Raw genomic sequence first — 26,249 nt, 5'->3', positions numbered from 1 at the left:
TCAGAAACTTTGCCTTTTCCAGAACAAAACTTAAATGAAACTATCCCTAGTACTAGTATACAATTTCAATGGGTTCCCCAGTATGTGGATAAAGATATTTACGAATCATGATGTAGTAAGATTTTACATTTTTTTAATTATATGTAATATTATTATTTAAATCTTGATCTTGTTAAATATTTCAACTATTTTATATGTACTATTATTGTTGTAATTAGTTACTAATATTTCAACTATTTTATTTGTATTGCAGATAATATACCTAGAAGAAGATTGCGAGATCTAAGTATTATTCAAAATTCTCCAAATTCGGAAGAAACAAATAGTGATCAACAGACTGCTATTGGATCTTCGAATGTTCCGAGTACAGTTGACGAACCTGTAGAAATTCAAAGTAATGTTAACTTTAATTTATATGCATGTTGACTTTTATTATTGATTTTTGTTTCAAATTCTTATATTATCATATACCATTTTTTAGCTGAAAATGGTGGGCGACACAAAACTCGATGACGTATGCTATTAAAGGATTTATACGATCTAAATTCTGTGGAGCTTGTCAAAGTATCTAGAAACAGTCATGGTCAGCCTATTGGATTAGAAGCTCGGCTTTTAGCAGGATACTTGGGCATTATAGCACGAAATGTCAATCTGTTGTCAATCAACTATGAGTCATGGCATCATATGTCTGATAGTAACAAAAATCAAGCTCTCGATAATATTAAGGTAATAACGTGAATGTAATTTATAATACTTTGGCTTAATTTTCATTTATATTTACTTTCTAACTTGTGTTATTTGTAGGAGAGATTTGCTTTAGTGGTCTCGGATAATTATGTGAAGAAAGTATTAGCAAAGAAATGGAGAGACCATAAAAGTACTTTAAAGAAGGAATATTTTGAGAAAAATATAAGCCTCGAAGAGAAATTGTGAATTGTCCCACCAAGAATGCTAAGGTACCAATGGGAAGATACAATTAGATTTTGGAATTCAAAGAAATAAGAGGTATTATGTACTTCCAAAGTCTTATAATTATTTTTGTTTATAGTATTTACTATATATGTAATAATAATTTCATAATGTAAGATCGTGAGCGAGTTGGAACTACAAGTAGGCAAAAACAAAAATTCACGCACACAGTTAGGTCGAAAAGTTTTGCTTGTGTAGCTGATGAAGAGGTATTTTGAATTTATTAATTGTGTAAAATATTAATTACTTTCTACTAAATAATATTTTCCTACTATATTGTAAGAATTGTCGTCTAGTCAAGAAGTTGGACGACTTCAACTTTTTGACATTACACATAGAAAGAAAGATGGATCTCTATGACTACTGAAGCTGCAGAAATTATGATATATTTACTTAATAAAATTTGAATTATTTTAAATATTTATCATGTTTAATTATAATAGTTTAGTTCGTCGTTTGTAATGCAAATAATGCCAAATTATGTTGCATTTGTTTGGTTATATATTTCATTTCTAACTCCTTGATTGATTTATTAGGATAAACTAAAGGATAAAAGGGCGGAGTATGAAGCGATGGCTTCAAGCGATAGTTCTGTCTAGACGACTTTGATAACCAAATTATTACTAAAGTTTTGGGTCTTGAAAGGTATGGTTGGGTTCGATTTCAAGGATCTTTTGTTATTATATTATATTGTTTATTCTCATGTTGTATTATTATTGTTATTTTTTCCTGATAAAAATGAAAAGAAAATGGAAATATATATAGGTACCTAAATATACTGTGGTGATATATTTAGTTTTATTTACTTATGTAACTGTATATCTAAATTATCTTTACAGTGTTTTAAAATATAAATTAGTAAAATAATATTTTATTCTGATCATAGTTTTTGGTTACATAAACACAATTTGAAGTCAATATTTTAAAAAAATACTTATAAACTTCACAAATGACTATCTTTTAAAATTTTTTATATATTTAAATTTCTTATAATTAGATTTTTAAAAAAATATCAATGTAATTTAACTATTCAAGATATAATAGTTAAAATTTAAATTCTAAATATTATTAAAAATATCATATTTGTAATAAATTAATTCTAACTCTAATTTAAATATTAATTTTAAATATTCTACTTTTTCATTAACCAATTTATTAATTTTAATATTTAGTTTAAATTTAAAACTTTCATAGAAAATTTAATTTAAATAATATTTTTTTATTTATCTTTAAAAAACAAAGTTTACAGTTCAAATTTTAAAAGTAAAACGTAATAATATATTTTTTAAAGATAAATAAAAAATATTTAAATTAGAATTAGAATTAATTTATTATAAATATTAAAAATTTAATTTAAATAATATATTTTTTATTTATCTTTAAAAAAATAGTTTACAGTTCAAATTTTAAAAGTAAAACGTAATTTAATATTTATCAGGAAGATAAATAATATTTAATTAAAATAAAGTTAAATAATATTATCTTAATATTTATTGTAAAGATAAATAGTATTATTATAAAATATATATGATTTAATTATCATAAAATTTAATATTATTTAAATTTATTTCTAATTATTTTAAATTTTTTGGTGCAATTTAAAAAAAATTGAATCATTAAGCATGTTATAACAATTTTATGTTTCAATTAAAGCATAAATTATATTTATTTACATAGCATGATATAGAAAATTAATTTTAATAAAGAATACTTCTATGTTATATCAAAATCAAAAAGGGTAAACTACCAAAATAGTCACTTTTATTTACTTAAGGTTACGTTTTAGTCACTTATGTTTGAAATGTTACATTTTAGTTACTTACGTTATTGCGTTGTAACATTTTAGTCATTGAGCCGTTAATTGCAGTCAATGGTGTAACGATAAGCTGACGTGGCACATTAAATCATCATCTCAAACTAAAATTTTAGGTTAAATTCTACAATTGGTCCCTATATTTTTTTCATTGTGAGAAATTTAATTTTTTTTCTTTTATATTCTTTTAACTTTTCTTTTTTTTTTCCTATTCTTTTATGCTTCTCCCTTTGTTTTCTTTCCTTCTTTATTTCTTTTAACATAGTTTTTCTATGTTTTTTATTTGTTAAAACTAATCCACAAGCTCGTCTCACTCGAAAAATTTAAATTATTCAAAAAAATAAAAGTATAGGACTAGCTGTAACAAATGGAAAATATAGAAAAACTATATTAAAAGAAATGAAGAATGGAGTGAAACATGGGGAGAAGCTTAAAAGAATAGAAAAAAAAAGGAAAATTAAAAGAATATAAAAGAAAAAAAATTAAATTGCTTAAAACAAAAAAAATATGAAGATCAAATATATAAATTAATCTAAAATTTTTATTTGAAGTAATAATTTAACGTGCCACATCATCAAAAAAACAAAATAACCTTTTGAACAAACAAAAAAGAATCAAAAACAAAACTGTGCAACAATTGTGCTTAGAGCAATTCACGCCTGTATCATAAAAAAAAAAATTCCTGGTCGGGTCAATAAAATCATGAGAAGCATTTCGATTTATTTATCTCTTATTTTATACAGAATAAATTTACCTAGACCAATAGACGATTTTCTTTTAGTTTTTCTGAGATCAGGTCTTATATTAGAGCTTACCGTTACACAGTTAATAATAATTAACAATTTAGTAACTAAAATATTATAATACAATAATATAAATAATTAAAATGTAATATTTAAACAACAAGCAGAGTGAAATAAAATTAATGGGATTAATGAATACTCTAGAAAATAGTTAGAAAAGAGGAGAAATTATGAATAGAAAGTTATATTTATAAACTAGAGTTTAGATGGAAGCGTCCATCAGTACAGCAACTGACAGCCCATCTTTGGATTCTCTCTCTTTCTTTCCCTCTTCTTTCATTCTATTTCCTCTGCGATAAAGAAAAGAAAAGAAAGGAAAAGAAAATCCCAAGCAACGCTTAATTATTAGTAATCAAACTGAGAAAGGAAAGTGAAAATCCAAGTGCGGAGGATTATTTTTCTTTTAAGCGGTTAGACGCTACAAATGGGGACTCTTCAAACTTGGAGAAAAGCGTATGGCGCCCTTAAAGATTCCACCAAAGTCGGTCTCGCTCATGTCAATAGCGATTACGCGGTAATTCTTTGGGAGATCTCCTTTTTCTTTTCTATATTTAGTATTCGAAATTTTATTGGATTTTGATTTGCTATTTTTGTGAAATGTTTCTAATTAGGATTTGGATGTCGCTATAGTTAAAGCTACCAACCATGTCGAGTGTCCTCCGAAAGAAAGGCATCTTAGAAGTGAGTTCTTTTTGGGTTTTTGGATGTGTAAATTTACAGATCCAATTTGATTTTCCGCGGTTTTCAATTTCTGGGATTTGGGTTGATTTTTTTGGGATTTGGTTTTTGTTGCAGAAATCTTGTTAGCCACATCAGCGATTCGGCCTCGAGCAGATGTTGCTTATTGCATTCATGCGCTTTCCCGCCGTTTGGCCAAGACTCATAATTGGATGGTATTATTTCCTTATCATGACTATGAAATCTTAGGACTTCTGGTCTTTTAATTTGATATCGGATCAATGTTCAATTGGACGATGATGCTTTTGCTTTAGAATGAGTTGGGGTTTACAATTGCTACGATTAATTGTTTCTGGAGTTTAAGTTAATTGTTTCTTATTGATTTGTTTACCGGCTTGCTTATGTATTTGACTTTTGACTGTTGAGATTATTAACGTGAATATGCAATTATCCGAGGTATTGCTGTGCATCATGTAGTATGTTTTCCCGTAATATTTATGGAAGAGTTCATTGCAACATCTTTCCACTCAAATCTGTTTCTTGCAGTTGAGCTTCATTATTCTAGTTCTGCATGCATTGTTGGATGGTTGTTTGGATTTTTTTTTATGGTTCTTTAGTTGCTCAAGTCATTGTGTGCATCATAGTTATCATTTATGATTTGATAAAGTAAGTTGTATTGATTTTTTACAATATATCAGCATCTAGCTCTTGTTTTAATATAGATAGACAAACTTATATTGTAATTTTTCTTTTTCCTTTATTTAATAGGTTGCATTGAAAACACTCATAGTTATCCATAGGGCGCTGAGAGAGGGTGACCCGACTTTCAGGGAAGAAATTTTGAACTTTTCGCAACGAGCACGTATACTCCAACTTTCTAATTTCAAGGATGATTCTAGCCCTATCGGTGAGCTTTAAATCTCTCTACTTTTATGCCTATTGGTTATGCATATGTTTGCATGTGCTTCTCTATTTGTCTCCTCTTCATCAGTAATAACTTCCTATTGATTTGCTTATTCACTCCTACCCCTTTTTGTATATGCTCTTCAGCATGGGATTGCTCTGCCTGGGTACGTACATATGCTTTGTTTTTGGAAGAGAGACTTGAATGCTTTAGGATTCTGAAGTATGACATTGAAGCTGAGCGCCTCCCAAGACCTTCCCAGGGGCAGGATAAGGTTGGAATATTTGTTCTGTAGAATTACACTGGTGTTTGATTTTACCGTTGTGGGTTCGTGGTCTGCTGCAAATTTTGTTCTCTTAAATGGGCAGGGTTACAGCAGAACGAGGGATTTGGGCAGCGAAGAATTGTTGGAGCAGTTGCCTGCTCTGCAGCAATTGCTTCATCGTCTCATTGGCTGCCGGGTATTAATACTTTTTAAGCTTGTAGAATTTTAGTTCTATTTCCTCAATGTGTTTAGATTCTGTTATTTGTTCTTATATCTGGGAAGTTAATAGGCTTCTCTGCTTTCTTTGCAGCCAGAAGGTGCTGCTATAGGAAACTACGTTATACAGTATGCTTTGGCTCTGGTATGTTCAATATCTCTCCCCCCCCCCCTCCCCCTCTCCCTCCCTCATTATGTGTGTGTCATTTTATTTAGCCAATCTTATTTTAAATCATCACTAGTGGTGTCTGGACCTGGCTTTCATGCAGTATTCTTTGTCTTCTTTGTCTTCTTAGATGCTTAGTTTTGCTTTCAGATCCCATCTAGTTTAGAGTATGATTTTCATTCTACTTGATCTATTCATTTTTTCTATCTCATGTCTTGTAATGAGTGGTCTCAAAAGAATTCTCTTCTGGTCAGACACAAGAAAAGGAATACTAGTTGGTATGGCCCAGCGCACTTGTAATTCACTATCTGTCTTCTATCTTATTACTGGTCTCTGGTCACTCAACTAATCTACTTAAAAAGTCTTTGTTTGAGGAGTTGAAACTTAATTGTCAAGCAGTTCTTTACACAGTTATCGAACTGGTGTAGTGATTTTGTTATTAAAGAGCACCATATGTATGATTCTTATGTAGTCCCCAGTTCTTGTTTTGAGTTTTCTACTAGTGGAATCTGGAGTTGCTAAATCCAATGGTTAAACATCTCATTAAAGAGTTTCTCATTTTCCATATGGAAGGTGTACAAAGCTCATGGAATTATTTCGCTTATAAATAACTACTAACCAAAAGGGAGAAGAATCCACTGAACAAGCATCTTCTCACATTTCAACCTAGTGTCTCAAACTATTTTAGAGATAAACAGCACAATTTCATAAATTTCCTCTTATAACTTTGACTCCCTTGATTTTGAGAACACTGGCTTCCTTTTGTTTCAAGTCTAACTGAACCTCTTTAAAATTCCACTGTTTAATTTGGCTGAATTCATGAAAAAATCATAGCGAAAATCAATGAAATCTTTATAATTTAATTAGTGGACAAATAAATCACATTGAGTCCTTAAAAATGACATTGAGCTGGAACATGATTGCTAATTTTGCTACCTATAGAATCATGTTAACCTACCTACTCCAAAGAAAGGATTTGGGGGGGGGGGCTGGAGATGTTTGATTTACAGAAGCTGGATTGCTGTTAAAGTTTAGAAGTTATGCTTCCTGCGTATGAAATGCAAACCGAGCACTGATGTTAATAAAAGATGTGATTGCAGGATGGTATAATATAAAAAACTATTTGATTGATTATGTGACATATATGTATGTTCGGAATTTCAGATTTAAGAATAAGATTTTAAAACCCCATTTTGTATGTGTACCTCCTTTTTACTTTTAAAGATTGCATGACAGTTTTCTGTGTTTGTTAGAAAGATTGTCAGAAACCTATTCTTGTACATCTTCCTAAGAACCTCTTTACCCTCTTAGGAATAAGTAAAATGATGAGTATCTGACAATGGAAATATTTTACTTGTGAAACTATGTTAACCTCGCAATATTGCAAATTTCAGGTATTAAAGGAGAGCTTCAAAATATATTGTGCTATTAATGATGGAATTATCAATCTTGTTGACAAGGTGACATGGTTTTTCATTGTTTAGAAAGAGTTTCCTAGTTTCATGCTGATGCTTTTCTGTTTTCCCCTCTTTTTTCACATTTGCTCAAGTTGTGGTTTTTTATTTTATTGCAGTTTTTTGAGATGCCAAGACATGAAGCTGTCAAAGCACTTGATGTATACAAGCGAGCTGGTCAGCAGGTGAAGATATAATCTCTTAAAATTTACATTTGTGTCAATTTTTTTGCTATTTAGTTACTTCTCTGATTATTGGATTACATTCTCATTTGGTTAGTAATTGTGGCTGGTTTGATGTCTTGGTGTCAACAGTTAAATATAATGTTTGCTTAGTAAAAATATATTTAATGTCTATGATGCAGGCTAATAGCCTTTCTGATTTCTATGAAGTTTGCAAAGGATTGGAACTTGCTAGGAACTTCCAGTTTCCTGTTCTTCGGGAGGTATGGGTTCTATTGAGATGATTTGTTGTTCGTGTTTTCTCTTCTGTGACTTTTGTGTTCAATCCTTTGATGTTAATTAAACACTATTATTGTTTCAGCCACCGCAATCTTTTCTTGCTACCATGGAAGAGTACATTAGAGAAGCGCCACGTGTGGTTTCTGTTCCAACAGAACCTGTGGTTAGTAGTCTTTCGACTCTATTCCAGATAAAGCGCAAATATACATGCACGCATACATACATACATGCTACAAAGATAAGGAATTCATTAACATTAATGTAAAACTAATTTGCTTTTATACTCTTTCATAAATTTTATATGATTTATGTATATATTGTTTAATCCAATGGCAGTATTTAATGTTTTATTCATGCAGATTATGAATGGTATTTATTCAACCATTAAATATATATGATAAAGATTGTATTACTCTATAAATATGATAGGGATAGTGGGTTGATTTGAAACTTTATTTGCATGATGTGTATGGGTAAACTGTTAATTCTAACAATTAACTGTGCATGAAGAAAAATGAAGTCTGGGAAATATGAGTAAAGTTTGTAGAGATGGTTTCCAAATATGAAACAAATGAGGAGAATAATGCTGTAAGAAGTGGTATCAAGCCTTGAGAAACTAAGCTGAGATGGTGAGCAAACATGATTAGTTGCAATTGCTAATGTAATGGCAAAAGTTGATTCATATAACTTGGCTCGGGATTTTAGATCTTAAAATGGAGGACCTTGTAAACTTTTTCCCCTCTTCATTTGCTTGTATTTAATTAATAATTCTCAATTTGCATTGGAATTTAGCATTATTTTGAATAAATAAATGCTATAAAACTAATGGTGTCATTTTATTACAGCTTCAATTAACATACAGACCTGAGGAAGGTCCTTCTGAAGATACTAAATCATTCAATGATGAACCTGAACCATCTGCTCCTGCTGATGATGTTGCAGTTTCCAGTGTCGAGACTGCTCCTCCTCCCCCTCTTGTGCCTCAGACCAAGTTGGACACTGACGACTTACTGGTATGTTTCTTTTTTAGCTTGATAATGTATCCTATTTTTCTATTTCGTTCTTTCAGTGATTGCATTTTGTTGGGTTCAGGGATTGAATGATGCTGCTCCTAATGCCTCGGCAATTGAGGAAAGTAACGCTTTAGCACTAGCCATTGTTCCAACTGAATCTGGTAAACTATATTTCTTATTTTGCCCCCCCCCCTTCCCCTCCATTATTGATGGATACTATTCTGATATTTGGCAGTGTGAGGCTAAGAAGTTACACTTTTTTCATTATTTTGCAGGTACTGCCTCAGCATTTAATTCTAGTGCCGGCCAACCAAAAGATTTTGATCCTACTGGATGGGAACTTGCCCTTGTCACTACACCAAGCACTGATATTTCTGCACCAACTGAAAGACAATTGGTATGCTCTTTCTGATCATTTCTCATGTATTTCTTTTGCCTGAGACTATGTTGTTTCAACTAAAGTATCCGAGTCTGATGCATATTCATACATGACTCTAAGGATATGACCTTCAAAGGTCTGTACATTGGACTTGGATGATTGAAGGTGGGGATATGGACGAAATCTTACCAAATATAAATGTGTACCTTTAGGAAAGAGAGATCTGCTAATTCTGGACTTTTTTTTTTTGGGGAACTAGGGCTTCTTACTTCTGGTTTAAATTTCTGGGTAGTTTATCAAGTATCTTTCTTCCAGCATTTTCAGTTTAGATTTTCATTGCTTGCCCCGTTTTAAAGATAGACATGCAACTGAAAGATAACTTAAGTACCTGAGTGAGGATACATTGACGATCTTCCTTCTGAGCCGTTGCAAACAATCTAAATTATCTAAGCGATATTGTTATCAATAATTGTCAGGCTGGTGGATTGGACTCACTCACCCTCAACAGTTTATACGATGAAGCAGCGTATAGAGCTTCTCAGCAGCCTGTATACGGGACTGCAGCACCAAACCCGTTTGAGGTACAAGATCCATTTGCTGTATCAAATAACATTGCAACCCCTACAGTAGTTCAAATGGCAGCAATGGGTCAGCAGCAGAACAATCCTTTTGGTTCCTACCAACCCACCTATCCGCAGCAGCATTTGGTGATGAGCCCATCAAATCCTTTTGGTGATGAAGGGTTGGGGGCATTTCCAGGTAACCAAATGGTCCCATTTGCTCAACCACATGCGAATAATCCATTTGGTGGAAGCACAGGCCTATTGTAGTGTTAAATACGAGGAGTTGATGGGTGTGTATTTTGGTTGGGAGATGAGAAGAGTGTGTGGAAAGGATGAATGGCTTTTAGCACCTGTGTTTTGCACTTGTATGGGCTGTAAAAGCCAGCCTGTGGATATTTAAAGATGTAATAATAATTTGTTGCTACCAATTCATAAATATTATGTTGAAAATTTCCCCAGCTTTCTGCCACTTGCATTCAATCTTGAGTACATCATGACTTGGCTGCCAAACCAACGGACTTAATTGATTAACTCCTAAGTACTATTTTTCGTCAATTTTCGACTTCTATTTTTTTATCATTAATTTACGCCTAAATACCCTCTTTTTTATTTTTGAAAGGACACCCTCTTTAAGTGTCTTTTTCTTTTTAAAATAAAATAAGGTTAATATGTAGTTTGTCTCCAAACTTATCCAAAAGTATCTATTTAGTATTTGAACTTTTTTGTACTTGGTATTTGAATTTGTATTCCGTTATTTAGGTTTGTGCCTAACACCATTAGTTTGCATTGACGTAGTATTAATGACCAATCCTATAATAACATGTAGTGTCTCATTATGATATATGGTGAACATAAATTTTAAAATTTTAAAATCTACTAATTTTTTGGACAAGTCAATGGGCAAACAACATGTTAACTCTTACAAAACTAATGTTGTTAACAAATTGAGATAATGTGTGTAACGAAATACAAGTTCAGATATCAACTAGATATAAATTTAGGTACCGACTAGGTACTTTTGAATAAGTTCAAGGGATAAACTAGATAATAACCCTTCAAAATGAGATGGGGAGAAGTATCTTTATGCTTCTTAAAAATATGTTTCATGACAGGTTGAACTTTTGGTTTTAGTTTTTGTATTATGCATAAGTTACAGATTTTAATTTGGCCATTTTAGTTTGTTTCCTTTTTTTGAATTTTTAACATTTCAGACTTCATCAAACGATAATTTTAAAATTCATTAAGTTTATTATTTTCAAAATCTTATGCGTAAATATATTACCACATATTTAATTTCATGTGAACTTATTTTTCACATATTACTTATTTAAAAATCCAATTAATAGATTTAACGACGGCCATTTGTGTCAAGTTCAAAATTTTAAATTTTTTAAAGTAAAGGGACAATGAATGATCAAATTGGAGAAACTAGACTAAATCTACGACTTTATGCATGATACATGATTAATAGTATAACTTAACCAGATACATTTAGTTGCTACGACTTTAGTCAAGATTGAAATTTTCAAATTAACTATAGGGACTAAATTTATCAAGTAAAGAATTACAAGAACTCAAATTAAAGTTGATAAATTAAATCCACAATAGCAAAATTTAATGTATATAAAATTAAAATTTTAGTTTCGAAATATTATAATTTGAAGGAAAAACTGACATCAATATTCAATATTTAAAATTATATAGTTGTTTTGTTTTTGAAACTAATGGATACAATTATTTACCCAAAAGCAAAACCCGTAGCTACTCCAGGACTGAGTTCAGTTTGACCTGCCCGACTAACTGCCTAGACAACACGATATACTGCAAGACCCTCTTTCTTATTCACCCCAAAAATATGTCTCCATCAGCCTATTCACTTACTACTAGACCTGTCTACGGCCGACGGCCCGCCCGAAATATGTAAGGGTTCGGGTAAAAATATAGGCCCAAAATATGGGCTTGGGCAAAAATTGAGGTCCGTTTAGAAAACGGGCCAGACCTCGGGCAAATTTTTTTAGCCCGGGCCCGGCCCGACCTGGCCCAAAAATATATTAAATATATATTTTAAATATAATAGTTTTTTATTTAAGTTTCATTTACTTTCATTTCCTTATTGGCCAACTAATTTATCCAACTAATAGTTTTTTATTTTAAGTTTCATTTACTTTCATTTCCTTATTTTTAAATTATAATAGTTTTTTATTTTAAGTTTTTTTTTTATTTTCCAACTAATTTATGTATAAATAAGAAATAGAACAGATTTGCTTATTGGCCAGGAAATATCAAAATAGAAATAGAAATGGAATAAATAAATCCATGTATTGTATGAGTTTAATAATAGATAACTCCAGTTAAAAGAAAGAGACCCACTCAACTTACTAACAATTAATACAATCAAGTTTGTTACAAAATAATAATAATAAAACATCAAGTTTGTTTTACTAATCAAATGTTAGATTTTGTTACAACAATTAATACAAAATAATAATAAAACATCAAGTTTATTTTACTAATCAAATGTTAGATTTTGTTACAACAATTAATACAATTAATTCAATTAACAATTAATACAATTAATACAATTAATAATTTGATAATTTTACTAATCAAATGTTAGATTTTGTTACAACAATTAATACAATTAACAATTAATAATTTGATAATTTTACTAACAATTAATTTTAATTTTATTAAAAAAATAATTTTAATTTTAATTTTAATTAAAAACGGGCCGGGCTCAGGCCTCATATTTTTTCTCCGGCTCGGGCCTGGACAAAATCTTAGGACCATATTTCGGGCCGGGCCCGGACTAGGAGGCAGGCCAAAATTTTTTCTTGAGCCTGGCCCATGGACACCTCTACTTACCACCACCAACAGAACAAACTCAAGGAGAAATTATTTCAAAACGGATTTCAAAAATATTGGGTTTTTACCTGAGTAATACCCAAAAACAAAAAATTAATTACGAAAATGGGACATCTTGTAAATTATTTATCAAAATGGTATGTTTTCAACAGTGGCTAACGTGTTAAGCAGCACTAGCCTCAAAAGTCACTCATCATTTCTTAAAAAAATATTTTTAAAGTAGTGCTACCAATTTGACAGGTAAAACCAAAAATCATTCGTATTTTCTTTAAATACAGTACAATATTGAAGAAATACAAAAAAAAATTTAAGTGGTATCGCTTCACCCATTGGCAGAATCGGTTTAATTTTTTTTATTAAAAAAAGTGACATGTTGGGGTTGTGCGCTAGTGAGCCAAATCACGTTGCCTGATATGATAGCGGCACCAAAAATTGTATTTTAAAACCGCTACCCAGCCATTTCTTTAAATCTTTTTTCTCACATGCCAAATCTTTTATTTTACTCCAGCTTTTTAAAAAAAAAATTGAACAGTGCTGTCGATGCATTAGATTTTTGTATTTTTTTCCATATTGTACAATATTTAAAGAAAACACAAACAATTTTTTGTTTTGCTTGACAAAATGACAACACCACTTTACAAATAATTATTTTTTCACATGAAATAATTGGAAAATGATGAGATGACTTTTGAGACTAATGATGCATGACATTTTGGCTATTAAAAACGTATCATCCTAGTAAATAATTTACTATATGTGTTATTTTTATAATTAATTTTGGGATGGTAAAATAAAAAACCCAAAAAAAATATTTAGAGCGTAAAATTTAATATTAATAAGTAACATAAAATTGGATGTTAAAATAAGGGTTTATAAATGGTAGTATATCTTTTTGTTATCAACACACACCATGACTCAAACGTCAACTTCCATTTTAATTTTCAAGTTTCAACCCAACAGATGTCAATTGCTTAACCACCAAAACTCTCTCTTTTCCTTTGCTTCCCAGGACAACCTTATTTAATTTTAACAATTATACCTCAAAAAAATAATTAAACTATTAAATTCCCACTTAATTTAAATAATCAATTAATTCCAATTTCTTTTATTCATCGTTAAAATAAACTAACAAAACAATCCAATCAAATAGCAACACGTTGCAGCTTCTAGTTTAATCTAATATTTTTCTCATGAAAATGATTAAAAAAATTATAAAAATATTAATACTAAAAAGTATAAAATTTGATATAAGTTTTAGAAAATTATTTATATATAATATTTATAAGTTTTTATAATTTTAATAATTTTTTATATATTTTTAAATATTTTTATGAGAAAATTATTAGATTAAGCCAAAAATTATCGTGTGTCACTATCTGATTGTTTTAATTAACAACAAAGGCTTAATTGGGTCCCAATTTAATACATGGACTTAATTAAATTTTTGCATTTTTAAGATGGTATTTAGATTTATTTTATTTGATTTATTTCACCTTTAAAATTCTGGATAATAAATATCCCAAAATTTTGAATTGCTTATATATAATAACTAATAATTTCAAATGAACTCAAAACAAAATTTAATGAAATTACAAGATACAAATCTAAAATTTGAGTCATTTCTTTATTCCACAAACTTAACAATAAACTAAAAATTTAGGGTGAGTTTGGATGGATGGTGTATTTATTTGCAATTAGTGTAAAAACAGCAATGGTGGTGAGATTAAATACTATAACAATACTATAGCATAAGACAAAAAATAAGCTAAACTTACCGCACCACACCCAATCGACCATCCAAACCCACCCTTAATTTTATAGAAAATAAGACCAAATCCAATATCTAGAGAAATGGAAGTGTGAAATGTCAACCAAATTGTCAACACGCTCAATCACTGCCGTATCTTTGTTTTCCGCCCACATCATATCCAGGAAAAACATCAAATTTCTCATTAATATCTCTGAATCCTTCCTCTTTTTCTTCAACCTCCCAACAATTCATTACTTCTTCTCATTCCATTTTCATTTCATGGTCTACTTTTCAAGACCCCATGTTCAAAACCAAGAATTTCTTTCAAAATCTAATCAAACCTTTCAGGTCCAACTCAAGCAATGGTAAAATGGGGGGGGGGGAGCCCAGTTTTTATGTGAAAAGTTTGATCTTTTCTCTACACGATTGATGATTTGTGTGTTATTTGGTGTGTGTTTCAGGTGGGGAAAATGAAGAGGATTTGGAGAAAATAGCTCAAAAAGAACAAAAGAACTTCCTTTTCGAGACTTTAGTTGCTGCTACAAAAGATTTCCACCCTCACCACAAGCTCGGTGAAGGGGGTTTTGGACCTGTTTATAGGGTAAGATCCTAATTATTGTTTGGCTGGCTAGAAAATAAAGGAAACTTTTGTTGAACCTTATTTATTTAATTTTTTCCCCATTGGCTAGAAAATAATTCTTGTTTGAATTTATAGAATGTGATACAATGGATTGTCATACATACTGTTTGCATTGAAGTATATTTGATACAATGGGACAGGCTTCGTTTTTGATAATTTTTCATTTACTTAAGGAAAAATGAAGAGTCTAAGTAACATAGCTTGAGATTTCCATTTTTCACTATTAGCTTTGATTTAGAGTGAACTGTTTGTCCTAATAACTCAAGAAGCTAATCAAACCATTAAGCTGTTTGTCTTAGCTATTAATGAGGAGGCAAAGCATAGAAAATTTTAATTGAAGCCGCACAAGAAGCTAGAACTGTAGTTAATTCATTAAGCCTGCCTTACTTTTCCAGTAATTCCATCTTAAACCAAGCTTAAAATCATGTTGCTGTCAAGTAGTTTTCAGGTTTCAAAATGCTGATGTTTTTAGTTAATTGAGCTTAAGTGTGAGGAACTTATCTGTACTTGATGGCTGTTCTTTAATTTGTAGGGTAAGTTAGATGATGGAAGGGAAATTGCAGTGAAGAAGCTATCTCAATACTCGAATCAGGGGAAAAAGGAATTTGAGAACGAGGCTAAGTTGCTAGCACGTGTACAGCACCGCAATGTTGTGAATCTGTTGGGCTACTGCATACATGGCAACGAAAAGCTTTTGGTGTATGAGTATGTCGCTAATCAGAGTCTTGACAAGTTTCTCTTCAGTAAGTTACCATAATTTGTTTTTATGCAGGTTTGGGCTATCAGAATAAATTATAATGGATTAACTCTGATAGTTTTGGCACAATTTAGCTTTCGGTGCTAGAAGCTATATTGTTTGTTTTCCTTTGGTTTCATTTTTTGTTATGTATTTGTTGTTTCTTTTGTTTCATCTCCACCTTTGTGTGTCTGTGGTGCTGTTGTTATTGATGTCGGTTTTTAGAACTCAAAACAGACTAATATATGTAGAAACTACAAATACTCATTTCGATCAGCTTTGAAAGGATAATGGATTGAGCAATAGAGACAAGGCAGAACCTTTGTTCTCTAAAGAGAACTAACCCTTATTTTTATGAGGAGGAGAATTCTGAATAAGAGTGGAAAATTACAACTTATGTTGTGCTAACCTTGATGCGTTTATATTTTGAAAAATGTTAAAATTACAGTTTGAAAGGGTCTTGGATTATGAGAAATTAGCAGTAGGCTGAGTGAAAGCTTTGACTAATAACTGATCTGTCGTTAACTGCATCACTGCCATTCCAGGACTCAACTTGCTATCTACAAGCCAGAGTAAAAGTTTCTTACCATTGGTTCGTTCCCTTGCTGATATCTAGTATGTATTTAATTGTAATAGTTGATTCAACTGAGCTCATCGTGAATCATATGAGTTTTACACAGATGGTGTAACCATCTTTGGCGACATGCATGAGTATTGCTGTAAATGATCTTTAGATATTGTGATTCAAGGGATGTTCTGCTAGACTCGTTCTTCGAAATTTAAGTTCAAGATTGTGCTTGAAACTGATCATCGAATATGAGATTATTTATCATCTAGCCAAAAGATCTTTTTAATGAAAAATTCCAGGTTTTAGTAATAATAATGATGAATAAGATTTTTTCCCTCCGTAGAATCGAATAGAAACGTGGAGCTTGACTGGAAGCGAAGGTATGAAATAATTACAGGCATCGCACGAGGTTTGCTTTACCTCCACGAAGACTCACACAATCGCATCATTCATCGGGATATCAAGGCAAGCAATATTTTACTTGATGATAAATGGGTCCCTAAAATTGCTGATTTTGGTATGGCTCGTCTCTTTCCCGAGGGTGAATCAAATGTCAACACCCGTGTAGCTGGTACTAAGTACGTTGTCTCACATGCATCCTCTTAATTGATAATATGATGAGATCTACATGCTTCTGATTTTGTGGTAATGTCATAAGGTGTCGATATAACAAAGTTATTTGTATTTTATTGTTTGGAAACAGTGGATATATGGCACCGGAGTATGTCATGCATGGACAACTATCAGTGAAGGCAGATGTGTTCAGTTTCGGAGTTTTGGTTCTGGAGCTGATCAGTGGCCAGAAAAACTCATCCTTCAATTTAAATGTGGATGCTCAAAATCTACTTGATTGGGTAAGAACTAGATTATGATCTAATCTTTTGTTGCTTCAAGTCTTCATTTTCTTTTATCCAACTCTCCAAATATATAGATAAACTTGAAAAACGAATGCACTTATGTTCAGCCAATAGATGGAATCATTCATTTAACTAAGATAACTTTTGGTAATTCATGACATTCATGTTTTTGAATGTTTGCAGCTTGTACGAGATCACATGTCCTGTGCTATTATTAGTCTTTCTGTCTAATGTCATCTGGCATTTATACCTTAGCATAGTTCTTGCTCTGCCTTATTACATATCTGCTGTCCTGTGGACTCTCCACAAAGGCGAAAATCATTATCTGGGGACTGAACATTTTGTGATATCTGACTGGAAATTCCATGATACCTTACTTTACTTTTATATCCTATTGATTTGGTCTCAGTTAGGACCATACCACTTGCATGAGATGGACTCGGTCAAAAGCACTGAGTCAATACATTATGGGTCCTGGCATGCATGGGAAGGTTCATAGGAATCATGTTAATCATCTTCACATTTAATGGTGAAAATTATTCAAACATTCAAGGATTTGGAAGAAAGGTTTTGTAACCGGCACTTGTTTGGTTGTCAATTTTGCAGGCATACAAGCTTTACAAAAAAGGGAAGGGCTTGGAGATTATGGATGCTGCCATAGTGCCATCAGCACCCCCGGAGCAAGTAAGTTGCTGCATCCAAATAGGGTTACTATGTGTGCAAAGCGATCCCAAGTCACGACCTGACATGCACCGGGTTGTTATTATGCTGTCAAAGAAACCTGGACATCTAGATGAGCCAATGAGACCTGGAATTGCGGGTAACCGATACAGGAGATCAGGCCCTCGTCCTGGATCCTCATCGACTGCTGGAGCTTCTGGTTTTTCAGATTCTCATACTTCTAAATCAACCTTTAATATTAATACTAATACTGCATCTGCATCTGCATTTGCTTCAGCATCAACTCTTGCAAGCTCCTCAAAATCTGACCCCCTTGGGAAGCGCCCCATGAAGAGTTAGTTTTTTGGACATTTTTGTATATTTAGAGCACGTTTGGCTCGCTGTAATGGAATGAATAGATGTGTAATGGAATAGAGACGTAATAGGTAATTCTTTTGTTTGGTTGAATGGAATGGAATAGAGGCGTAATGGTATTCTTGTGTTTGGTTGAATAGAATAGAGATGTAATAGCATAAGGAAAAAAACTAAAATGACTAGAATATCCTTAGCAGAATTTTTTTTAGGTAGATGATTATTGTTATTGTTATTAAATTTTAATAAGCTTATTAATATAAATAATAAATAATTTAATCATATTTTAATATAATTATTATTAAATATAGTTTAATACAAATATATAATTTAATAAAATATATGAATTTACTAAAATCATAATATATAATACTATAAAATATAATTTAAAATAATTATTATTAAATATAATTTATAATCTACTTTATTATTTTTAAACTGCAATACATATTTTAATTTGTTAAAATATCATTAGTGGAACAAATAATTTAATTATTCTACAATAAAAAATATTAGCAGTAATAAATAATTTGAGAATTATATTTTGCATAAACATAATTTTCATATATTAACAAAATGTTAAATGAAATTCATGAAATTCTATGTCATAATCCATATGTTATACAGTTTTAGAACATAAAAAAGTTAGAAGATTGTAATGACATACCATCCCAAATATTACAAACAGAAAAAGTTACGAAAATATCACCAACAGAAATAAGAAGTTTAATGGTCAGCAAAAAATTTTCTGATCTATTCCAACCGCACATCAGAAGGTAAAGAAAACAAGCATTTGAGTTGGATGATTTGGAATTTTACTCAATGCTCGATACCGCTCATTCACTGTTAAACCTTCTATTTCACATAAGATTGAATATAAATTTGTAGCTTTTTATTGGATGATCTGGAATTCTTCTGACTTTTGTTGAACTACCACATCGGAGACAATACTCCTATTGATTTGTTCGTCAATGGCCCGCATGTTTTCTGCCAATAAAGTGGCAGCCTCATTAAATGAAGAAGAAATATTATCACCTGTATTAGAATTCTTCTTTCTCTTCTTTGAAGATGAGGAACCCCATTGGGTTGTATCTCGTCGCGACTCCGTAGCAGAAACATCCATGTCATCCAAAGAGACGTCAGCTTCGCAGTCATAGAATTTGTTTTTTTCATCATTCATATCTGTAGTAGGTTCACCCTGAGCATTTATTTCTTTAAGAACATCAGTGGCTGTTTGAGCATCTTTCCCAGTCACTCGATCTCTTGCGTATATGGCAGTAAGGTGGTCATAGTAAGGGAAAGTACGATGTCTGAATTGAGCAACTTCTTTATGACTCTAAAAAAATAAGGAAATCATATTAGTTATAAGTTTGGTAAAAATAAGATAATAAAGACTTGAAATAATTCTTACCTTTAAATAAGAGTCTCAAACCGCATCTTCAGCAACAACGAGCTGCCTATGCTCGTCCCAACCAAAACTGCTATTGTTTTGGCTATTAAGCATGTCATACACAATTGACCACTCCCTTTTTAGTAACCTAATCCTCGATTCAATATTAGGTCTAGCCTTCAACATTGCATTGGGTAAAGCCTTTTCTAGCATTTTTTCCAACTCATTTAAATAACCGACTTTGAACCCGATATCAGCATTAAATGTCCCAACATTGTGCAAGTCCACCATGCAGGAAACTAATGCTGCATCTTCTTCTGGAACCCATTTCTTTTTGGTTCCTCGAGAAGCTTGAGAAGAAACATTTGAAGCTGAAACACCTGACATAATTATCTTAAGAAAAAAAATAAATTATATTAATTACTATTAATATCATGAATCAAAATGTGAACACTTTATAAAATTATAATTAAGTTCAATATCATGAATCAAAAGCTCAACACTGTATAAAATTATAACACATGTTGAATGAAAAGAAATTAAATTATAATTCAACAAGTTTAGTACAATAGAAAAATCAATTCAAACACCACCAAAGTTTCACAAACTAGATACAGTAATTTACATAAACAAATTAACTCAAACTCATTTTGTCCCTAAACCTAACTAATTTCTAGATGCTTGCCATTCATTGAACATTTGGTTGGCTAGTTCCATCCTCCAAGTAGCTCAAGCATTCGATGGATGAATATTTACGATATTCGGTTCATCGTCATCTACCACATTACTAGGTAATCCTTCTCCCACATCCGCTTCAATAGGATCAATACTCATATGTGTTCGAATAAGATTATGTAGCAAACAACATGCAATAATGATTCTATTGTGCACTCTTACAGGATAGAATGATGGACTCCTAAGTATTCCCCATCTAAGTTTTAATAACCCAAAGCATCTTTCAATAACATTACGTGCTGAGGTATGTTTCATATTAAAAAAATCTTGCGAAGAACTTGACTGATAACTCTGACGTCACTCGTTCAAATGATATCGTTGTCCTCTAAAAGGTCAAGAAATCCCTCACAATTTGTGTATCCAGCATCAACTAGATAATAACAACATATAAAAAAAATTTTAAATGATTAATTCAACACAAAAAGTTTGATCTTAATGAATAATTCAAAGTCCTACAACAATCCACTTTACCATGAGGAACTTTTAGTCCATGTCTCCTACTAATGGCATCTCGAAGAACCCGTCCATCAGTAACAGAACCTTCTCAACCAGGAAGAACATAAACAAATTGCATATCAGGTGTACAAACACCTAGCATATTTGTTGCTATGTCACCTTTTCGCGTTCGATATCTAAGTTTATCAACTGGTGGAACCCTAATCTTGATGTGAGTTCCCATCAAGAGCACCTAAGCAATTCTATATCACATGTTATAAAACCTTGAGTTAGGATACTAAATTTAAATCTAAATCAACTAAATTATGTACAAGCTATATATAAAACTCAGTCCAATACCTTAAACCATTTCCACCTTGTGTCTGAAGAATTAGCTGTAATTGGCTCTGGCTTTTTAAATAACATATCTTGTAGGCGTATGACAACATTTAAAACACTATGAAATGATCTGCTAACAGTTTCCCCCGGACCTACTAAAGTGATGCTTGATAACTCGATTTTTCAAGTGATGGGAGATGATATGTAAAAACATTGCCACTTGCTCATCAACAAGCATGTTTCTTGACGACTTCAATCCCCCTAACGATTCTAACATCTCACATAGTTTAAAAAAGGTAGTTCTATTCATCCTAACTTGTTCAATACAGGTCTCGTCACTAGCATATACAAGCCTTTTCACATAATCCCTTTTTGCATAAAAATCTAAGGTATAGGACCTAATCCTTGGTCTATAAGTATGTAGGCTAAGGCTGGCACCCATTGTAAATAAGAACCAAATCGAAATTCTACAGATTTCCAACCATATTGTTAATGCAATACCAATTCTTTTACGCCTCACACTTTGTGCAATTAAAGGCAGACGAGCCATTACTACAAGATTTTATGTGTTCCATATTGTCAAATCGTAGTAAAAGGGTCACATTTCTCCAATCATAATTTCAATAACAGTAAAATTAAATTAAATAATTTAATTGCCAAAGAACTTACAGTGATTGTGTGAAAAGAAGACGGTCAACTGTGGGTGGAGGAAGCAATCAAACAAGCCGCTTCAATAGGAAGCAATATCACACTATCAAAGAAAAATGAACAATACAAATTTAGAATATTAACGAAGCAAAAAATAGAAATTAAAATTATCTTTGCAATTTATATCTTGTGTATCATTGTATTAAATTATTTAAATCTCATGTAACCTAACTATCTTTTACTTTCCATTATCATCTCTAAGAAGAACATTTTAACATTTAACCATATTTTTTGACAACAATGTTACAAATTTAACATTAACAAACCACATTTTTCTTTAAACAAATTTTAAAAGCACTTTCAATCATAATAACAATGAATATTTGTTTTTTAATCAAGTTGTTTACTTGATTAAATCTAATGATCCAATTTTAATATATTGAATATTTGTTTTTTAATCAAGTTGTTTACTTGATTATATCTAATGATCCAATTTTTATTTTATTTACTCATGATTGGATTGGGTTTAATTTATAATGGTTCAAAAGTCGATATATATGTAATATTATTAAAATAATATTTTTAATTTGAATTAATTAAAAATATTTTTAAGTAATGCGTTGTATATGAATATACACATTTAATTAGTTTTATTTTTAATAAAATGTTTCTAATTTATTCCTTCAATTTTAATCACCTTACAATTTATTCATTGTATTATATCTAACGCCCCATCTAAGTAATCACTAGTGCAAGAAATCCTATAATTTCGTATGAATGTCAAGTTTACAATCTTATCCTCTTTAGTGATACATTGTGCTTTTGATTTTACAATATGTGACCCATATAAGCTTGTTGTTTTAGGAGGCTCTCATCTAGTTAAATAGATGATTTTCAAGCTCTTTTATCAATAGACTTGATGAATGTTCACATCTCAATCTTCCAATAGGCATAGTTTATTCTGTCCAAAAGAAGTAGTTTTGAAGTTGAGCTACCTTCCTTCATAAAATTCATTTTAACTCACCAAATAGAAAATCACACCAAAAGCTTTTGTTATTAGGCTTTAATACCAATTAAAAATGTGTTTGGAAGGACTTGTTAAATAGACTTGTTGTATATACTTGTTGGCATAAATTGTGAGACAAAAATGTATGAACAAATCCAAGAACAATAACAGCAATTGCTTATGCAATTCAATATCAAATCTTTCTAGAATCTACTACTAAACTCATAATACAATGGAACATTTATGTCCATTCAAACTCTCGAGTGTTGTAATCTCACAATTGTACTTCTAGTGTGAATTCTCTCCCTCGAACAGTTGATGATTGTTTTAACACTTACCCAAATTATAATGATTCAAGTAGCTAAAATTAAAAAAAATAGTTGTAAGCACAAATTCTTATTTACTTTACCAAATAGAAAATAAATAGCTAAAAGACCAAAAAAAGAAAATCGTCAGTTGATCTGTAATATTCTCAAATATTACCTAAATTTATTTTATGTCAAAACCAATAATTAACTTTTAATTTACACCAGACTTCAATAACTCGACATGACATTTAATTTGAGAATCTAATTAAAATTTTTAAAAAAATTAAACTCTCTACTTATAATTTCCAAAAAAAATTAAAACTCTATGCAAAAAACCAGCATGTATGTGTTTTACTGTGTTTCTTTGTATTTGATTTTGAAGTCTTACAATTTTTCTTTAGTTTAGAAGATTGGATAAGTTACCAAACCTTTTGAATTGCAACTAGAGCTTCAGCTTGCCAACGATTTATGTCTAGAGCAAATCGGTAGCTAACAGTCCAATACCTACAAAATTCCACATAGAACATCAATTTACTGGAACAACAGTGCTTAGATACACCAGGCGCAAGAAATTTAACAAGGGTGCTAATATACAAAATAATTTACACTTCTAAGCATTCAACTAGTATTAAAATCAATCGCACATGATTTAGATAGGCCTGAATCTCAAATTTTGCAAGGCCTGAAGCCACAATTGTTATGCCCACAACGCTGAAACCAGACAAAAACAAGAAGGCATTAGACTACCAAGTCATAGATGACATTTCATTAGAATATCATCAATGACTGTCTATGCCTTGGATTCTCCGTTGCTGCATTCAATTCATTTTAACATTTTTGGTCGTCCTATCTATCAGAATCTTATGTTTGCCACCTTGTTGGTGACAAGGTTAGGTGATTGATCCTTCCTACCGCTACTATGACTTGAGAAGAGTTCAGGGACAACATGAAACTGGAAAAAGATCATCAATACAAACTACTACAGCAGCAATAAAATTTTTATTGCAATTCCACCCAAAGTATAATACCAGTTGAAGCAGCTATCGAAGATCCATTCGATTGTTCAGGTTGCCAAAATGATTTGGACATGGTCAAGCAACATGGCCTAGTGCCTTCATAATAACATAAAAGCAGCAGCTCAGCTGGTGCAATTATAATATCTTATCTTATCAGTAATTTCTATTGCTATTAAAGTTTCAACCACAAACAAGATCATATATGTGATGTGTAACATTTCATAATATCTGTGACTAATACCTGAACTAAAATTCCTCAAGCAACAAGCTAGGAGTGAAAACTCAGTACGTGGAATATAAGCTCCATGATAAAGCTTTGTAATTTTCAATCAAACCTATATTTCCTGGTAAAGAATATGAGATCACATATGCTAATTTTCAATAATTAACTTTAGTATTAGGGGACTGCTTCAACGAGACAAGGAATAGGTGAGCAAATAATGGAACTAAAAAGTTTAATTCAAACCATGGTATCTTTGAAAATGCATTAGCACTAAGTTGGACTGAGAAACAAACTACATACTTTAGTTTCAAAGGTTAGAGATTTGTGCTTCGACAATGGTAGAAACAGAATGTATCATGCAATCGAAACTTATGGAGTAACTTATTCATGTATACAAAGGAAAACGGAAACGATCCACCCTTATCCTATGGAACATGTATACTATATCGACTTCATTTTCTGCCCTTATCCTTAAATTCCACATACTAATCGAGGATTCGTAATTTAACTGTACAAAATATACCTAATTGATGCAAAACAGAATCTATTCCAATTATCACTAGTATGAAATTCATCTTCTTGCATTGTTTTAGGTAAAAGCTTGGATAACTTTAAAGAGACCATAACAAACAACATGATGCCTCACTTTAATTGTCAACCCTGTGTCTATTAATCAGAAGATGAAATTCAACCTTTTAATCTTCTGCTAAACCACATTACAGCCAAACAATCAAATCGACACAAAAGAATATTACAGAAATCAAAAAGAAAATAGAAAAAGAAAACTTCAAATTTAACATGATGTGATAAAAATTGAAATACCCAAATCCAGTTTCTCATTTTAATTTCAAACAGAAACCCCTTCTAAAACAAAATGTGGTCATTGCAAGGTTAGAAAACAATCCAAAGTTATTGCTCCATTAAAATTCCATAAATTCAAACAAAAACAAATTATAAGTCAAAGTTAATAACTTGCAGAACCCAATCCACAATATTAGCAGGTTTTTTGCGTGGACAAAACTCAATTTCTATATTTAGTTAACTTGTTGAAAAAATATTAGAGAGAGAGAGAGAGCAAATCTGTAGAAACCCCATTTTTTTGTCGATTTCTTAGCAAACAAAAATGTTTTCTTTTTGCATGGAAATTCAGACATCGAATCATCAAACATATATGTCACTGCAAAATTTGTATTGCAAGACAGCTTAAACACAAAAGAATCTTGAGATATGTATGTTCAATAATAATTAAGTTGTATCTTCTTTACCAGTTCCAATGGACACAACACAGTTTCACCGATGGAGAGGAACGGAAAACGTGATATGGAGGGTGCTTTCTGATCGGTGTTCTAAGTCCAGTTGTGACACCAAAGAGAGGTAAAAAAGAGAAGGAGAATACGGCGAGGAGAGTGGAGAAGAAAGCTAGAAGGAAGAAACAGAAGACGGTGGATTTTGAGTAAAACAGAAGCGTGAATCGGGAGGGTAAAACAGGGCATAAAACTAAAGCAGGACCTAAACTGACCAAAAGGAAGGGAATAGAAATCGGTGAATTTTGGGGGTTACGTCCGTAATGTATTAGACTCATATTAGGCCAATACACCGAACCAAACAAAAGATTGAGTGGTACACCGATAATATATGAATATATACAATGTCTACGAACCAAATTATGCCATTTTATTAATGAAGTTAGGTGGATTTACTTCCAAAACTTTTAATGAAGTGGCATCATCTGGTTCATTGGCATTTTGTAGATATATACATTATCCTTGCATCAGATGTAAACTCTTCATTCCTTTTCTGTTTACTAGTATGTAAATGTTAATTGGGATTGGTTAGGCTAAAGCATGGATTAGAAATTTGTTAAGATGAAAATTTTTTTGGGGAAAAAATCATTGTTTTATTCGTAAGAAAATGAAAAATAATTGAAAGATTTTCTTTTTTTTGTGTTTTAATTCACATTGTTGTAACAGTATATGCCAGTAAGTCCCAATTGTTTTTTTTAACGATATTATTATTT

General features: G+C 31.4%; 3 protein-coding genes and 1 long non-coding RNA gene across 5 annotated transcripts; 3 read left to right on the top strand and 1 right to left on the bottom strand.

The window, feature by feature from the left end:
• The first annotated feature begins 481 nt into the window (after positions 1-481).
• On the top strand, positions 482-1,005 carry LOC121217974 (uncharacterized). Its single transcript, XM_041094773.1, has 2 exons — positions 482-726; positions 805-1,005. Exons 1-2 carry the CDS (start codon positions 517-519, stop codon positions 931-933), a joined length of 339 nt encoding a protein of 112 aa, XP_040950707.1. The 5' UTR covers positions 482-516; the 3' UTR covers positions 934-1,005.
• A 2,728-nt stretch (positions 1,006-3,733) lies between these two features.
• On the top strand, positions 3,734-10,142 carry LOC107903952 (putative clathrin assembly protein At2g01600). 2 transcript variants are annotated; one of them, XM_016830182.2, is made up of 15 exons: positions 3,734-4,099; positions 4,197-4,266; positions 4,381-4,478; positions 5,032-5,170; positions 5,314-5,441; positions 5,536-5,628; positions 5,743-5,793; positions 7,209-7,274; positions 7,388-7,453; positions 7,633-7,713; positions 7,812-7,892; positions 8,575-8,742; positions 8,822-8,903; positions 9,018-9,139; positions 9,598-10,142. In XM_016830182.2, the coding sequence occupies exons 1-15, from the start codon at positions 4,010-4,012 to the stop codon at positions 9,949-9,951; spliced, it is 1,689 nt and encodes a 562-aa protein (XP_016685671.1). In that variant the 5' UTR covers positions 3,734-4,009; the 3' UTR covers positions 9,952-10,142. The 2 variants fall into 2 exon arrangements, with proteins under 2 accessions (XP_016685671.1, XP_016685672.1); XM_016830183.2 differs by lacking the exon at positions 5,536-5,628 and having other exon boundaries at positions 3,740-4,099.
• Positions 10,143-14,392: 4,250 nt separating this feature from the next.
• Positions 14,393-18,254, top strand: LOC107903951 (putative receptor-like protein kinase At4g00960). Its single transcript, XM_016830181.2, has 6 exons — positions 14,393-14,664; positions 14,761-14,900; positions 15,472-15,682; positions 16,587-16,821; positions 16,947-17,097; positions 17,707-18,254. Exons 1-6 carry the CDS (start codon positions 14,601-14,603, stop codon positions 18,118-18,120), a joined length of 1,215 nt encoding a protein of 404 aa, XP_016685670.1. The 5' UTR covers positions 14,393-14,600; the 3' UTR covers positions 18,121-18,254.
• A 420-nt stretch (positions 18,255-18,674) lies between these two features.
• Positions 18,675-26,008, bottom strand: LOC107902373 (uncharacterized). Its single transcript, XR_005914244.1, has 5 exons — positions 25,498-26,008; positions 23,422-23,497; positions 21,701-21,782; positions 19,544-19,915; positions 18,675-19,468 (listed from the first exon to the last, which is right to left on the bottom strand). It is a non-coding gene; the product is annotated as an uncharacterized lncRNA (long non-coding RNA).
• Between the last annotated feature and the right edge of the window lie 241 nt (positions 26,009-26,249).

Source organism: Gossypium hirsutum, chromosome D05 (genome assembly GCF_007990345.1).
Source record: "Gossypium hirsutum isolate 1008001.06 chromosome D05, Gossypium_hirsutum_v2.1, whole genome shotgun sequence".
NCBI classification, from domain to species: domain Eukaryota; kingdom Viridiplantae; phylum Streptophyta; class Magnoliopsida; order Malvales; family Malvaceae; genus Gossypium; species Gossypium hirsutum.
The sequence above is the reverse complement of the archived record's forward strand: the minus strand, read 5'-3'. Positions and strand labels throughout refer to the sequence as shown.

What these genes read in the sequence shown, in the direction of transcription:
- LOC121217974 (XM_041094773.1), top strand. Translation starts at nt 517, where the DNA reads ATGCTATTAAAGGATTTATACGATCTAAATTCTGTGGAGCTTGTCAAA. An exon ending in AAGCTCTCGATAATATTAAG is followed by an intron (nt 727 to 804) that starts GTAATAACGTGA and finishes TGTTATTTGTAG; the next exon opens with GAGAGATTTGCTTTAGTGGT.
- LOC107903952 (XM_016830182.2), top strand. Translation starts at nt 4,010, where the DNA reads ATGGGGACTCTTCAAACTTGGAGAAAAGCGTATGGCGCCCTTAAAGAT. An exon ending in ATCGTCTCATTGGCTGCCGG is followed by an intron (nt 5,629 to 5,742) that starts GTATTAATACTT and finishes CTTTCTTTGCAG; the next exon opens with CCAGAAGGTGCTGCTATAGG. An exon ending in ACAAGCGAGCTGGTCAGCAG is followed by an intron (nt 7,454 to 7,632) that starts GTGAAGATATAA and finishes TCTATGATGCAG; the next exon opens with GCTAATAGCCTTTCTGATTT.
- LOC107903951 (XM_016830181.2), top strand. Translation starts at nt 14,601, where the DNA reads ATGTTCAAAACCAAGAATTTCTTTCAAAATCTAATCAAACCTTTCAGG. An exon ending in CAGGTCCAACTCAAGCAATG is followed by an intron (nt 14,665 to 14,760) that starts GTAAAATGGGGG and finishes TGTGTGTTTCAG; the next exon opens with GTGGGGAAAATGAAGAGGAT. An exon ending in TCTTGACAAGTTTCTCTTCA is followed by an intron (nt 15,683 to 16,586) that starts GTAAGTTACCAT and finishes TTCCCTCCGTAG; the next exon opens with AATCGAATAGAAACGTGGAG.